Source organism: Equus asinus, chromosome 23, assembly GCF_041296235.1.
Source record: "Equus asinus isolate D_3611 breed Donkey chromosome 23, EquAss-T2T_v2, whole genome shotgun sequence".
NCBI lineage: Eukaryota > Metazoa > Chordata > Mammalia > Perissodactyla > Equidae > Equus > Equus asinus.
The window spans coordinates 28,961,200-28,977,191 of NC_091812.1; the positions used below are offsets into that span (position 1 = coordinate 28,961,200).

The window sequence follows — 15,992 nt, forward strand, 5'->3', positions numbered from 1 at the left end:
ATACTTGGCGAGTTCACTCATTCCATCATCTGGTTTGCAGACCTGCACAAGGTGGGCTCTTCTCGCAGATTGCAGCTCAGATACCCTGAGGCCTTCCCTGGCAAGCTTATCTACAACAGCATCCCCTCCCCAAGGCTCTATCACATTCCTGTGTTTATGGACTCCACAGAGCTTAGTGCCACCTGAAGTTATCTCGTTTATGTGAAGTTGTGTGTCTTTGTGTTTGTTGTCTGTCTGCACCATTCAGGAAGGTCATCACTATGAAAATAGCAGTCTTGCCTGGGTTGTTCATTGCTGTGTCCATCCTCTTTGTTGAAAGCACCTGTCATTACAGTAGGCACTCAATAATGCTTGTTGAGAGGATGACAAAGACAGACCCTGTAAATACTGTTACTCACACGTCATTTTCTTTGCCTTTTCATCTCTTTCTGGATTTTCTGGCCCTAGTCACACATACAGTCAGTTATTCTCAATTACGCTGGAGCTAATGATCCAGGCTGTGGATGGCCCGGGTCCTTGGCTTCCTTCCCTCTCTGGCTTCCTCTCCTCTGGAGATTCCTCCAGATCTTTCGGTCTTTTCTGGCCTTAGTTGAGAGGGGTCAAGAGGAGAGTAGGGCAATGAAAGTCCTCTTAGACAATTTTGCAAGTTCTAATAGCTTTTGACAGGTACAAAGTTGAAATTATTGATCTTAAGATTTATTTGTTACCTTATTTGTGGATTTAAAAACATGCATCTGTTTTATATATGCAGTACAGTGAAAAGTGCTTTGAAGAAGTTAAAAGCACTGTCTAAATGTAAGAGAGAATTATGTATGCATGTAGTCCCATTAACCTTGGTAATTGAGACTTGGTTGTAGATTTAAAATTCAATTAGTTTTGATAGAACAGTAGCTCACACTTTTCTACTGGGTAGAGCCAGACAAGGCTTAGAAAACGTGCCTTTGGTAGATTTTATTGTTCAGCCATCAAATCAAGACAAAGCTTACAATCCCTTCAGAGGCTAAAAGGGTGGCAGTAGTGGGGATTTCTCATCAACAAGTAAGAATAGGCAAATGGTCTTAAATGATTGAGTTTTCTTGCTTCAAATTTCAGGACAATGAGAATACAGTTTCCTCCGAAAAAATCTTAGGCTGATCTTGGAAGAAAGACCCCCTGGATCATCTAAAAATAAAGTTTTCTATTTAAAGGTTGGTTTTAATGTTCATTATAGCCCCATTTGCTACCAGAAAATGGTTTGCCTTTTTGTTTTAAACATAAGGAATGAATGCAATGCCTTATACCTGATAACGTGTGCTGTTGTATTTGGTCCTCCCTACAACTCTGTCCATAGATATTATTGTTGCCACTTGATAGATGAAAAAACGGAAGCAAAACCATTAAGTGCCTTTCCCAAGGTCTTAAAAGAAGTCACCAAGAAGGTGGTGTGGCTCAAGTCTCCTGACCCCAGTTTACTATTCCCCACAATAATGTTGGAAAACCACATTGGAACGGGAAGACTCATTCCAAGTACTGCTGTCACACCAGCAAGCTTCAAAGGTCAGGCAGATATTTTACTTTACGGTTAAATTGGCCACGTTTGCTCAGTGTGTACTATATCCCAGGCCCTGTGCTTTGCCCTGGGAGGATTCAGAGAAAGTAAAAGACGGATTAGACTTTCCTGGCTCTTACAAGCTGGTGGGAATGGGAGACACATACATACAAACGTGGAAGGGCAAGGGGGACAGTGCACTAAGAGAGATACAGAGCTCTGTGGGAGCAGGGGAGGAGCAGTCTCTGAACACGTTCCAGGAAAGGGGTCGCCTTCCATGCCAAGATGAACTTTGCATGAATAAAGATTTAAGTGAGGACAGATTGAGAAGAGTGAAGAGGGGAATGGGGTGTCGACCAAATTTCATCCACCTGCAATTTTACCTACTCAAATTTTATCTACCATGGCAAGAAGTTAGTGTCTAATATTTTAAAATTACTTTTAAATACAAGTATTTGTGTATTAGTTATATAAATAGAGGTAAACACCAGAACAACTGTGATAGAAACTGCTCAAGTGGTTTCCACGGGGAATGGAACTGGCGGGATAGAAAGGACTGGGGTTGTGAGGTTGGGGAGGGCCTGTCACGGTTCTTTATAAAGCCTTCAGTACTATTTGGTTTTAAAGGCACAAGTATGGATTCCTTAGATAAATATTAATTTTTAAGTGAGCCTTAAAGAATGAGTAAGGTTTCTACAAGGAGAGGGAGGAGGTGGGTATTTCTAGCAGAGGACCCAACATTAACAGAGAGAGGCGGCAGGAGAGCAGAGGGAAGAGCAGGTAACCCATTAGGATGACTGTGGAACACACCTCCCTGCGTGGGGACACATGAGCTGGTGCTTGATTGCAGAAGGCCTTCGATAGAAGGGCACGCACAGACACACACACATGCACACTCATGTGGTTGTAGGCTGGAAAGCAATAATGTGTAGTGGGCAAAGGGGTGATATGCTCAGCACTGAGCTTTACGTACAGCAGTGGTCCTCACCTTGCAGATTAACTTCCTTAATGGCCTCCCAGCTCCATTTTAGAAGCCTTGAAAATGGTAGTCCATTTTGTCATTGTCATCCACCACAGTCATGCACCACGTAACAATATTAACGATGTTTTGGTCCCTGATGGACCACATATATGACAGTGGTCCCATACGGGTAGCACCACATAGCCTAGGTGTGTAGTAGGCTCTACCACCTAGGTTTGTGTAAGTACACTGTGTGATGTTCACACAACAGTGAAATTGCCTAATGATGCATTTCTCTAAACACATCCCTTTCATTAAGTGATGTATGCCTGTACTGATTTTAGTCTTGTGAATGTTGAATAATGAATTACTCATTTCAATTATTTGAGTCAGCCCCACTGGCTGAAGATGGTAAAGGCTGACTGAAGCAAAAAACTAAAATTTGTTATTCAACATTCACAAAACTAAATGAGTAAAGAAGAACTTTAAGTTCTATATCAGCGTTCATGTAAGGCAAAAACATTCTAAAGGAAAGATGGATTTGAGGACATCTATGATTCTGAGTGTAAATGTCTGGGTACAAGCCAAAATTCCAGGGAGCATTTCAGACTTTCGAGGCAGTGGAATTGGTGAAACCAAAGTCAAGCTCTCCAAACAGTAAAGGGGGCCCAGGTAATATCTGGAGTACAGGTGGAAGAGGCAGAAAATTTCATTAATGTAAGTGTATGATATGATGAAAGGACAGAGTTGGAAAATAGGATGGCAGGGTAGGGCAGAGGGACCTGGAGGGCCCAGGATGGATGGAGAGATCAGCTGGGCTGGTGGGGGGAAGGGGCCATGGGCACACCCTCTGCATGTCCCCTCCCCCACCCTCTGAAACCCTTTGTGACTCTTCAGTGCTCTGTGATGCAGGCCTGGGATTATAGGCAAGTGCGGACACTCTCAGAGCTCAGTTGCCTCAGGCAGCCTTGCGATTCAGAAAATGGAGTTCAGTCAATGGAATGTTCTCTCATTTCTGAATAGCCGTATTGAGTTGTTTTTGAGCATCTGCTCAACATTCTTAGATAGTGACCACAGCCTCACCATCGTGTGTGGGTTGTGGTTGCTTCTTCTGTTCCTGTGCTTCCTGGTGGGGATTCCATCTTTACCAACCTTCTGGAAAACCAAAATCTACCAAAAGGTAAGGATCCCTGGGCAAGCCACCAACAGGGATTTTTTTATTGTTGTTTGCATTTGTAGTCCCACATTTTTAAATGAGTTGGTCCAGAGAGACTCCTAAGATGGCAAGTCTGAAAAGAGGATAGAACATCATCCTTCTAGGGAGATAGGCCAGGCAGGACTAGGGCTTCAGCTGGGACTGTTTCCCATTCAAAACTCACAGACCATCTGGGTGTGGTGGAGGATTCCTGGATAAAATCCCATCAGTGATTTCACGGCCCTGCATTAGGTTATTTAGAGAGTTTGGGATCTGTGTAGGAGAACACTGTTCCCAACACTGGATCATGAGTCACATTCCCATGTCGGGCGTCATTCGACCAAACCGTCCTTTGTATTGGGCAGATCAGGAGAGCAGGGCTGAGCCTCTGAGCAGACAGCGGAGTGTGAGCACTGTCCCAGGATACAGGGTCCTATCTGAGGAAGCACAGATGTGACTGTGGGCCTCAGAGTCTATGCCCTCCTTGAGCAGAGGACTTCTGACTGAGAATATCAAGTGTGGACTCTAGCCAAAAATCCTCCTTCGAGTTTTTCAAAGAAGGAAAAATTGAAAGTATCTTATCACCTTTAGAAATTCAGAAAGGGAAAGAACACAAAGTGCTAGTAATAAAAATAGAGTGATATTAATCTTGGATGAATATCTGAGTTTCCTAGAGAGAGGAGCAAGACAACTAAGTCCTCGCTCCTCATTCTTTTCTTTTTGTTCTCAGCGTCAGGGCAGAGCCAAGAGGAGAAGAAAAGGTGGAACATCAAGTGGTAAGGTTCCACCTATCCCACCTGAGCTCTCCAAGGGTGACCCTTCCTGTCCTCTCCATGAGGCCCCAGGTCCATGGTCTCTGAGGATGTCAGTCGCTAGACAGAGTCCCTCTCAGAAAAGAGAGGCCTCAGAGGAAAGGCTCATGGGAAGGTAGTCAGAACCCGAGACATTTCTCAGATTCCTGCTCTGCCCAGCTCTGGGCATGAAGCAGTGATGGGCCTGGACAATGGGTGTTTCCCATTGGGTGGCCATGGGAGACGTCAAGAGTCAGAACTTCTGTCTCCTGACCTTGTGAAACTACGTTGACTTCCTGGATGATCAGACTCCTCTTTGAGGTAACCATTGACCTATGTTCCTCACATGGTGGTTTTGAACATCTCATGGGATAATGTATGTGACAGTACTTTATAAATGAAGCAACAAACACATGTGAACCTTATTAATATTATCATTGACCGTTTGACCACATCTACTGATTCTTGGGGCTTTCAGAGTTAATATCCCGTTAATATCCCAAGGGTCTCCCCTAAAGGGACTCCTGTGTAACACCTATGCTTCTGCCTTTATTACATGTAATTCACTCTTCTGGTTTCCCAGGTTGGAGAAATTACCAGAGGGAAACAGAGGAGAAAAGGAGGCTAATTTCTATTCTGAAAAGGTGACTGGTCTTTTCTTTCCTGATCCCTCTTTAACATGTTCTATGTAATTCCAGGGATTCAGTGCAGCCTGCAGTAGCCATGGGAGGGGTTTGCCATAGGAACGGGTATGTGAATGAAGGCCTTGGGGTGAGGGCTGCTGAGAGTATTGTGAAGTCATAGATGTGGGGCATTGTGAAGGGGCAGCAGGCTTCAGGTGGCCCTTACCCTGCCAGGCCAGCAGGTCCTCCTTTCCTTGTTTGGTACTGGCTACAGTTTTCTACTTCCTGTCTCCTGCAGGCCCCTAGGCCGGCCTCGCGATACCACCCGTTTTCGTCAACTGTTATGCCCAGACCCCTCCTGTGAGGTGTGTAATAGCACAACTGCTGAGATCAATCGGCTGCTGTTCCTGGAGGACCTGGAAGATGATACCACCTCTGTGTCCTCTCTGGCTTCCACAGCTTCTGGGACTGAGTCATCATTCACTCTGTCCTCTGCCTTCTCAGAAGTCCCTCCAGGAGACCTAACACCATCCCCTCCACCTGACCCTTTCCCACCGCACCCCTCCATTCTCTCACCTAACCCAACGACACCCTTAGCTGACTTTCTTTCACCCTCACCACCGGGTCACTCTATGCCACCAGAGCCTTTTCCTCCCTTGGAGTCCAAATTCCCAGCAGACCATTCCCCACTCCAACCCCTTGCCCTTCCCCCTCTCCCACCACATGACACCCAGGCAACGGATGCTATTCTCCAACCAGAGGCCACTCTGTCTCTGAATATGATCTTCTCTCTTGACCGCACCCTTTCCCAAGATATTAACGCCTTACCAAATTTGTCCCAGATGATGAATCCCACTGATTCACTGGCTTGCCATCACACACCACCAAGCCTGTCTGTCTCACCACCGACAGACCACCCTTTAACTCTGACTCAATGTAAATCGGTTTCCATCTTATTGAAGTCTGTTCCAGAGAACTCATCTCCAGATAGCCCTGGTGGGTTGTCCACTTATGTCCCAACAGTCAGAGGCACTGGCCATTCAAGTCTGTCCATTTCAGAATTCTCTTGTGGTCAGGCTCCTGCCAAGAACATGTTCCTCCCCACATTATCACACTCTCATTTTCAACGAGAGCAAGTTTCCCTCCGTCTACCAGAGACCTGTCTCTGGGGAGACTCTGCTACCAATCGCATGGAGGCCAGCAGCCATTCTTTCCTTGGCCTTAACGGCCAGGCATTCTTGGCAAGACAAATGAAAAAAAGAATGGATTTCCAGATTTTAGAGAGGAAAGAAAAGGAGGAAGGACTATTTTCAAAACAAATGTGCTCAGAAAACCAACGGATGTCTTCAGGGAATTCATTGCAGCCACTTGACGTACAAGACACCACAGCCCCCAAAACTGGCTGGGACATCAAAGGCAAGCCAGAGAAGCTGAGCATTTGTCAACAGCTACTGTATGTCAAGACTTTGGGAGAAAACTTGCAGCAGAAATATACCCAGCTCTTTTGGGGTCTTCCCTCTCTGCACAGTGAGTCCCTGGTGGCCACTCTCCTGGTTTCTAGCAGTAGTGTCCCACTAGGGTCTCATTTTGTCTTATTTAATGGAATCTGTAATGCTTCTGCAGTCAAGATGTGGGATCAAGACTCTCCGCCACTTCCCCATTCTCACCCTCCTCCCCTCCCCGATGTACATCCGCAACCCTTCTCTCAGACCAACCCCCAATCCCAGCCCCCACCTTTCACTCAGGTCCAGCCCCATGCCCACCTTCAATCCCCACTCTCAATCCTACCATCTTCTTCTCCATCCCAGATTAGGGACCATGGAGTGTCTTTCCATAGATCCCAGATTCAGTCAGACTCTCATAGCTCAAATGAAAATCAACACCTCAAATGGCACATGTTGCAGAAGCAACAAGAAAGTCTGTGGGGTTTAGTCCCTGCATTCCAAAAATCTCAAGAAGCCACTTGTCCTCAAGCTCTCACCCCTCCTCTGGTCAGCGAGTCCTCCCATGCCTATGTACCAGCCTCTGTCCTTCCTGGCCATTTTCACATCACCAGTGAACCCCAGGATAAAATGGAGCTCCACATTCCAAGGAGGCTAATCTCACACTGCTGCCTCCATGCCAGTAGGAATCTAGAGTCTCCGTGTAAATTCACAGAAACATCTCAGCAAAAAGGCAGACATGCTCACTCACAGCTCCATCAGCTTCAGGGCCAGAGTAGCAAGGATCTAGCAGAGACTGAATTGAGTCTCCCAGGAAGCTTCCATGAGACGATCTCAACAAAATTTCAACTAAGGCAGGACATGAAGAGGAATCTTGGATATATCCTAGAGAAGAGCCCGGAAGATAGTCCTCAAAGGGTCTCAGAATGCTACCTACTAGAGAGTCTGAGGGCTGCCTCAGAGACAAAAAGTAGCTGTGTGTGTCACTCAAGGAATTACTCAGGGAATGAACTCTTAAATGTCTCAAGGAAGGACACAGACCAGAATGAAATGAAAACCATTCTTAGATTACATCTAAGCCAGAAGTTTTGGCAGATCACTGCGGGGAGGATCCCTCTAGGGGTGTGTCATTCATGGCTGGCTGAGGACAACCCATCCCCCCCTTCTGGGAGGTCCCAGAACAATATGGAAAACAAAAATTTGAAAAATGTAACAGTAGGTGGGGTTTACCCCCAGATGACCACTCTAGAGCTTTCTTTTGTGGATCCCAACACCCGACAGGTGCTAGAAGCCCATATTATAAGATTTCGCGTGAGTCAGAGGTGGGGCCTACCCCTCAAAGTTCTTGAATCCATAAAATCCTATAGGTTGAGAGAAGCCAAAACATGTCCTCTTCCCCAATTTGACTTTCTCTCCTCAGCCACCTATATTTCTGGGGTGGATTCCAACGCTGAGGTTTCCAAGCCCCTTGAGGGAAGCTCTAAAAGTTTTCAGGGAAATAAGGTGAAAACAACGAATTCAGTCCCCATCCTGGATCTTCCCCTCCCTGCTACCTCATCTGTGGGCAACGAAGGACAGGGGGCCCTAAAACCATCCCACTCTGATCTCGACCAGGAGCTTGCCAAGGACATCCAGGCAATCGAGCATGGCAGACAGACTTCAGAGATCCTCACACACAGCTTTACAGACAAAGTGAGTCAGAGGAAGACTGCACTAAACAATAACAGATGCAGCCGAGAGGTACCCACAAGGCAAGCCGGGGCTGGACATGTGCCAAAGGGTGAGAATGTGAGTTCCAGTGATAGAGAGGACATGATTCAGGGACAAAAGATGGTGGAGAAGAATTTAAAACATTTTTCCACGTCCACCATGAACTTCAGGGAGATATTCAAGGCTGAGGAGCTGTGCACTCTTACATCACAATCTTGTGACATCTTGACAACCAACAAGTTGGGAAGCTCCCAAATGGTAAATATCAATATGAGTAATGTAGAAACTACCCTGACCAGTGAATGTCCCTCACCAAAAATACCAGTTCCCCAAGATTCCAAATCATCAGACATTAAAAAACAGCTCCTTACTGAGTTGAAGTTTCAATTGAACAGCAAGGAACATAGCCAGCCTAAAGGCTCTCCCGCTGACATATCCCTTACTTCAGACAGCTTGCCTTCCGACTCCTCACTGACTCAGTCCCAGAGCGTGTCCAGTGGGGACATGGGAGCTTCCCAGGTGCTGCAAGTCCACTTGGAGGACAATGGGGATTGGCGGGAACCCAGGGCCTCTAAGCATGTCTCATGGAAATGCCAGGATCGGAATCTCCCACCAGCTGCAAAAACAGTGAGACCTCTGGATTCCAAAGCAGGAGAATGTGGAAGCGAGGATTCAGGAGTTGGGACGTCTAAAGCCAGAAAGAAGAGCCACTCTATCGAGGACAGAGAATTAGAGGGCACTTCCCCGTATCTGTCACAGAATGAACAGTTCCCTCCTGAAAGTTACTTCAGAAAAAAAATGAGGCAGTTTTTTCAGTGGATTAATTCCAAGAAAAAAATCACAGGGCAGGAAAGTCCCCAGCAAAAAGCCAAGTTCACGTCAACCTTTGCACCGCTCCGAGACCCAGCTCAAAGTGCAGCTCTCGTGAGCTGTGGGCCTCCTGAAGCTCATGAGCTCATGGCAGCCATCGGGAAGCTCCTAGAGGAGAAACTGGCATGTAGGTACGAACCTGAGGCTGCAGAGTTAAGTCAGCAGAAGGGGGAACTGCAGGCCCAGGTAGAGCCTGACGAGGGACATCCCTCCAACTACGGGGCTCTCTCTGACCCACAGCCAGGGGAAGGGGCAAGGACCACGTCCTGCAGCCAAGATGCTGTCCCTCCTGACAAGAGTTTTCGTACAAGGATTAGACAGAAAAGAGACAGGATCAGACAGCCCTGGAAAGTTGTGGCCTTCAAGAACCAGCATTTATGCCAGAGTCAACCCCCTTCCCCACCCTACAGGGAGTCTGTGCCCCATCCAAGACCCACCTGCATGCATGATGTATGCCACGTCCCTCCGGCCACCCTCACCTCTAATGAAAGCACTGTGTTCAGAGATCTGACTCTTGTATTCAAACAGGAAATGCTTCTCCAACACTTCCAGGGAGGAAAAATGTCCCCAAAGAAATCATTCAGTCCTTGTTGAGAAAGCATTGCAGTTTTCAAGAGAACACATCCTCTGATGAGAACCATGGTTAGCACAACCAAGGATACTGATCATCCTCAATAAATGTTTCTGCTAAGAGAGAGTAGTGTTCTCTGTGTGGTGCTTTGGGGGAGTGGGTTTGGGGTTCCCAGGGCTTATGCTCAGGGACAGGAAGGAGGGAAGTCAGCTCTGACTGATTTCCTCTTTTGGTTTCTGCAAGATGACCAGTCCCTTGTAGGGGGCCTGACAGTGGCTTTCTCAGTTTTATCTTGGGTCCTGTATTTGACCTTACTCAGATATCCTGTACTTAAAACACTTTACTTTTTCATAAAAAGTACAAAAAGTTTACTCTAAAAACTTCTGGGCCTTTTCAAAATGAGAAAAACCTTTCAAGTCCAGAACGTGGCTCAACCTGTCTTTCCATCTGCTCCCTCACTATCCTGAACTATACACAGCGGCAGGGTGGGATGCGTTCCTCTGGAAGGATACAGCCATAATTTCCCCTTGTTGCCTCAGAAAGTTTTGGAATTGGAAGTGTGGGGGTGTTTAGGCCCTGAGGTGAGTGGCAGGGGGAAATGTTGCTCTTGGATCTCTTGGCGAGGAACGAATGTCACCTGCTCCTAAGAGCCTTTCTCTCCCTCAGGAAGTCTGGGTGGTGGGCCACGTCCCCACGCCTCAGCTGACCCTAACGAAAATGGGGAGCAGTCCACCCTTCCCCTTCCTCTACCCTTCCTGGAGCAGAAGGGAGGAGAGAACTCACAGCTCTGAAAAGGACCAGAGATAGGAATATTTTCCTGAAAACGGTAACTTACCTTCATTTAGAAAAAGTTGCTGATTCCTGAGTATCTCACAGGTGAGCAGTCAGTGCAGGTGTGTGTATGGATGGGTTTTGCGATTGTGGACACTGGAGTGGCCAGGGCAGGGTCCAGGAACTGGGTGGGTCCCGCCGAAGAATCTGTTATATGTGGGGTGTTAATCTGTCTGGAAGGCACATTCTGAGCTCAACAATGAGGTCTCCCTGCATGTGAGGACACCTCAAGGAATGGGCAGAGCCGCTCCCGAGGGAAACTTCCTCAGGATGCCCAGCTTGGTAGAATTATTGCAAGACCAAGAGATCACCTGTCTATCACTTGTAGGAATGATCAGCGGGCAGCCACCCAGAATTTGGGGCAAAAGGAGACAACAAGTAGGGAAAAAGGAATGGTGGAGTGAGTGGAAAAGGAAGGAAAAAATGAGGAGGGGAAGAATGACCTTATCATCACTCCTCATGATCCCTGAGGGTCACTTCGAGCTCAAAATGTCCCTTCCAGACAGATTAACACCCCACATCCTGGCCATCCACTCCACCCAGCACTACCTTACCTAGGCCTCACCTCCTGGAGACTAATCAGGGCTGGGGGGAGCACAATGATACCACTGCAGCTAGGAGAACTTGGGATAGTCTTCGAGATTGAAGACAGTATCTCCAGGAATGTTGTCAAGGAGGTTGTCCTCTCATTTGGTGCCTGCCTTCCCAGCTATGCTGCATCTTACACCAAGGTTACAGTAATTTAGGGGTGTGTTAGTTACTATATAACAAATACCCCAAAAGTTAGTGGCTTAAAAAACCAAGTATTTATTAATTCATAGTTTCTGTTGGTGAGGAATCTAGGCAAGGCCTACCTGGGTTCTCTGCTCCAAGGTCTCTCACCAGGCTGCAATTAAGGTGTCAGCTGGGGCTGGGGTCTCATCTGAAGGCTTGACTGGGGAAATACACACTTCTTTGCTCACTTGTACAGTTGCTGGCTGGATGCAGTTCCTCAAGGCCTGTTGGACTGAGAGCCTCAATTCCTGGATGGCTGTTGGCTGGAGTTGGCTGGAGGCAACCTTCAGTTCCTTGTCATGTAGGCCTGTCCAACATGGCAGCTTGCTTCATCAAAGCCAGGAGAGAGTCTGCTAGCAGGACAGAAGTTACAATCTTGTAAACTAATGAGGGAAATGACATCCCATCACCTTTCCCTTATTCTATTAGTCAGAAGCAAATCATGAGGTCCAGCTTACACTCAAGGGGAGCAGTTTATACCAGGGTATGACTAGCAAAAGAAGGGATCTTTGGAACCTTCTTAGAACTCTTCCTAACACAAGGGTTTCTTCTTGGACATCCCACTGAGTTCACCGAAGCAAAAGTGACCAAAGGGACCAAGTGGATCCTTGTGCTCATCCACATCCACGTCATCAAAGTTAAAGCTGTTGAATGGCTAAGCGGAGTAACGTCTGGTAAGAAAAACATCAAAGAGATTGAGGCATCCAAAGAAGGAGGGAAAGGTGGCGTGGAGGTAAAGGCGGTGTGGGGTCATCATGAATGGTAAAGTGAAAGGAGCCCTTAGAACCACCTGCCTCACCACTGCCAGTATTCAGACTTAGAGGGGAGGAAAAATTAGGTGCAAGACGGCTCATCCTCGCTCCGCCACCGTATCTCCACTCTGCTCTAGCTGCCCGACTATAGGCCTAAAGAAGCAACCTTCAGTTCCCATAGAGATAGCCAGGCTTATAGAGGAAGCAAACCCTACAGCCTGCAAGGTTTAACTTCTGCTCTTATTGATATATTTAATATAGCACATCCGATATTTCAAATTTGCTTCTCACAGCTTGAACATCAGAGAGAATGAATCACACAATCGATGGCAAAGCCAGTACTAGGGAATTCAGCATGTAGCTCCCATTCCGGGATGTTTTCCATGAACCCACTGCCAAAGAGCTTCTAACCAAGGGAGAGGTGGTGGCTCAAAAGGGCTGACTTACTGGCTGGGGTCACAAAACAAGTCATACCTGGTGCCCAGATATTTGCTTCTATTCAGAGAAACACTGGATGAGGCAACGAGACAGAATTTGCACACTCAGCACATCTAGGCAGTGAACTGTCCAAATCAGGTGACAGTACCACCCAGGAGTGATCCCACACTCTTGTTCTGCTTCTAGTACTGTTTTCCTTTTTCCCAGATTCCAGTTCCTATGGGAAAGCAGGACTCTTACCAAAGAAGGAAAACGTATTAGCTGAACAGTGACTGGAGAGATGAGGATGAATTTCTCTAGAAACAGATTTCATGGGCTTGCTGCTTATACCCAGAGATCAGTGCTGTGCAGCTTGGGGGGTGGGGGTGGGGGTGTCATTTACATGATATTCTGTGGCACCTGAAGAATTTTCAGTGACATAGAATGTGATGTGAATGGGTTACCTGAATTTTTACACCCTCAAGCCCATTCTCCAAACCTAACGTCAGGGCGAATAAAATGCATGAATTGACTGGTACCTTGATGTGGCTTGGGTATGGGAACCCCAGATCCCAGCTTCAGGCACTGTGAATTTCTCTGGTACCAGGTGCTGCCTAAGGGAATCAGCTTTCTTGCAGGCAGCCTTCACATGGATTAACACTCAGAACTGTGCCCTGATCTGCAGCCACAATGAAGAGGCCCAGGCTATGAGAAGGGGCTCTTCTCTCTCTCTCTCTCTCTCTTTTATTTTTTAAAGATTGGCACCTGAGCTAACAACTGTTGCCAATCTTCTTCTTCTTTTTTTCTCTTTTTTCTCCCCAAATCCCCTCAGTACATAGTTGTATATTTCAGTTGTGGGTCCCTCTAATTGTGGCATGTGGGACGCCGCCTCAACGTGGCCTGATGAGCGGTGCCATGTCCACACCCAGGATCCGAACCAGGGAAACCCTGGGCCGCCAATGCGGAGCGTGCGAACTTAACCACTTGGCCACGGGGCTGGCCCCGGGGTCCCTCTTGAGGCCTTTCCTCTGGAACTTCCATCGGCCCTGGATCAGAGCCTAAATTAGGCTATTTTCCTGGGGTTAGAAGGACACGTTTGGTCTTCCTTAGGGAGGCCAAGTGGAAGCTCAGAGATTTGTGGAGGCTGCCTCCCTATCTCTCCCAGGAGACTCGGGGTCTGTTCCTTCCTTCTATGGGGGCCAGGAGGTAGAGAAGGAACTGAGTATTATGCAAGTTTAGCAATGCTTCACTGTGGGAGGGGGTTGGGCTGACAAGAGTAGGTAATTTTCCTTTGCAGGGATTCTTGCCCAGCTTGAGGCAACCTTCATTTGAAGCAGGATAATGCTGTTTCTACCCTCTTCCTGAGGGGACTCCAGAAGGAATAAAAGTTACCTTTCCTCATTTGTCTTACAGGAAGTTCTGGGCTTCTGGGTTCAGGAGTTATTAGTGGCTTTCATGTTTCCTGAACCCAAACAGAAGTTGTGAGATACCTGTTGTACAGTCCTGTCCAGACCCTCATGTGGGAGGAGACTTTAGCTGGCTGCTCCAAGGAGAGAGGAGATAGGGGTTGACACAAGGGCTGGGGCGAGAGAAGGAGAGTTGCCTGAAGGTAGCAGTGGCTCCAAGACCCTGAGAACCAGGATGTAGAGACGAGCCCCTTAGGTGGATGGGTTCTGTGTGGAAGTCCTCTACGAGACAGCACAATGTTTTAAGGGACGAAGTGATGATGCTGAGATGACTAATCATCAAGCCCCATCATCTTGAGAGCTGTCGCAAGACACGGCATTGCTCACACTTAGCAGAGAGTCTGTGCAGCCACTTGCCTTTCAATGGGCCCGAAGGGCTTGGGCAATGAAAATCCCAGGGGCAACCAAGATGGACTCAAGGTCACAGGCTCTTACCTACATATTTGATGGTGAATACTTAACTAAATAGGCAAAAAGCTCCCATTAATGACTAATATTGTATATCTTCCTACCCTTTAAAATGGGGTCTTTGAGCCAGATTTAATTTAATTTAGAAAAATGAAATACTGCTTATTGTACTTCAATGTTGTGAAACAAATTTATGCTTTTTATGTATATTATCCCATTTAAACTTTACCATGCTTTGAAGTAGGTTTCTTTACCCTCTTTTATAGAAGGGCACGACCTGAAGGACAGAGAAGGTAATCTATATTCAGAGTGCTAGCACAGAAGAGGGAGCCAGGGATGGAGAGCCCCCTTACGCTGTGAGGGATTCTTTGGATGTAAATGATGGCAAGCACAATTCAACTGACTTCAAAAACAGGATCTGTTGACTCAGGCACCTGAAAAATGTCTGGGAGTAAGGCTGCCCTCAGGCAGGAGGATTCATACTGGGGCTCAGCTGATGTCATCAAGTTTCAGTTTCTATCCATTTCTCTGCTCTAGATTCTGGACTGGCTACCTTGTAAGTCTGTCTGGCAAGTTCGTAGCTACATCTTCCAAACTAAAAGCGCAGCTAAAAATGGGTTGTTTCCCCCACTAGTCCCTTCAAAAGTCCCACTGTGCCTTATTGTCTCCAGTTGGGTCACATGCCCATCCCTGACCAATCACTGTTGCCAAAAGCATGCACCAATCTTTTTGGCCAAGCCTGAGTTCAATGCCCTCCTTTAAAGTAAGAGCGTTAGAGATAAACAACTCCACTTGACATGGACTGAAACTGACAACGGGGTTAGATCCCCAGAGGGCAAAAGAAGGACTATTCTTAGAAGGTGAGTGAATGCTGAGTGTCAAAATAAAAACAAAAACAAAACGGATGTCTACTTCAGCCCTCTCTCTCACCACCCCATTTCTGCCTTCTTGTCCAGAGTCATGCCATGGACTGAAGCTTAGAGTTAGAGGAAATGCCAATTCTGTGGAGGACAGGAAAGGAACTCAAAGTGGAAGGAATCAGAGGCCCCAACATCCATGTGGATAGACCATCCAATGATCTGACCTCTCACTGTCTGCTCCTTCTCATCTTAGAGTCCTTTACCTTCATTCCAGTTCAGTTATGGCCATAGCCTAGAACTTATCACCAGCAACACTTGTGTGTTCTGAAAAAATACAGTCTGACATTCCACCCTTTATCCTCTCAGCTTATGCCCTCAGCGTGCTAATTCCTCAACCTATTCAGGAACTACAAGCCGCTCTATACTTTCCCCTGCTCACCTGACAACCTTTGTCTTCATTTCCTCCCTCTCCAAGGAAAACTTCATGGGGCATCACTTAATCCTAAACCTAAATATACTGCTCTGCTCTAAACAGCCTACCCCCTTCTTTCATTCGTCCTGTCTAGCAAAATCCAACTCTGCCTGTTTTAGCACTGCCTTCAAATAAGGGCCTGCTTCCTCTTGGATAAAATCACACAAGTGTCTTTGTGCCCCATAAACTTCTGTTCTACATCTGTTGCTCAGCTCCACCACTGCCTCAGAATCCAGTCATTCCTCCTGTGTTACCATGTGCCAGACGCTCTTCCAAGCACTTGGGACACCCAGTGGAGGCAACAAACAGAGGCCCTGTCTC

General features: G+C 47.0%; 1 protein-coding gene and 1 long non-coding RNA gene across 31 annotated transcripts in view; one reads left to right on the forward strand and one right to left on the reverse strand.

The window, feature by feature from the left end:
* The window catches only part of CARNMT1 (carnosine N-methyltransferase 1), a 127,441-nt gene extending 116,930 nt beyond the window's left edge, over positions 1-10,511 (forward strand). For 3 of the 14 annotated variants that reach the window (XM_070495760.1, XM_070495761.1, XM_070495758.1), the window contains 3 exons: positions 1,093-1,187; positions 1,331-5,119; positions 5,397-10,511. In XM_070495760.1, coding sequence (XP_070351861.1) covers positions 5,013-5,119; positions 5,397-9,714 — 4,425 coding nt within the window. In that variant the 5' untranslated portion in view covers positions 1,093-1,187; positions 1,331-5,012 and the 3' untranslated portion in view covers positions 9,715-10,511. Of the gene's footprint in view, positions 1-1,092 lie in introns of all 14 variants that reach the window. The other 11 variants (XR_011497379.1, XR_011497380.1, XR_006525917.2 and 8 more) reach the window with 8 other exon arrangements.
* LOC139041699 (uncharacterized) overlaps positions 1-15,992 on the reverse strand; it is a 114,983-nt gene that overhangs the window by 13,916 nt on the left and 85,075 nt on the right. For 15 of the 17 annotated variants that reach the window (XR_011497396.1, XR_011497382.1, XR_011497400.1 and 12 more), the window contains one exon: positions 11,377-11,646. This is a non-coding gene — a long non-coding RNA (uncharacterized lncRNA). Of the gene's footprint in view, positions 1-10,526; positions 10,670-11,376; positions 11,650-15,992 lie in introns of all 17 variants that reach the window. The other 2 variants (XR_011497387.1, XR_011497388.1) reach the window with 2 other exon arrangements.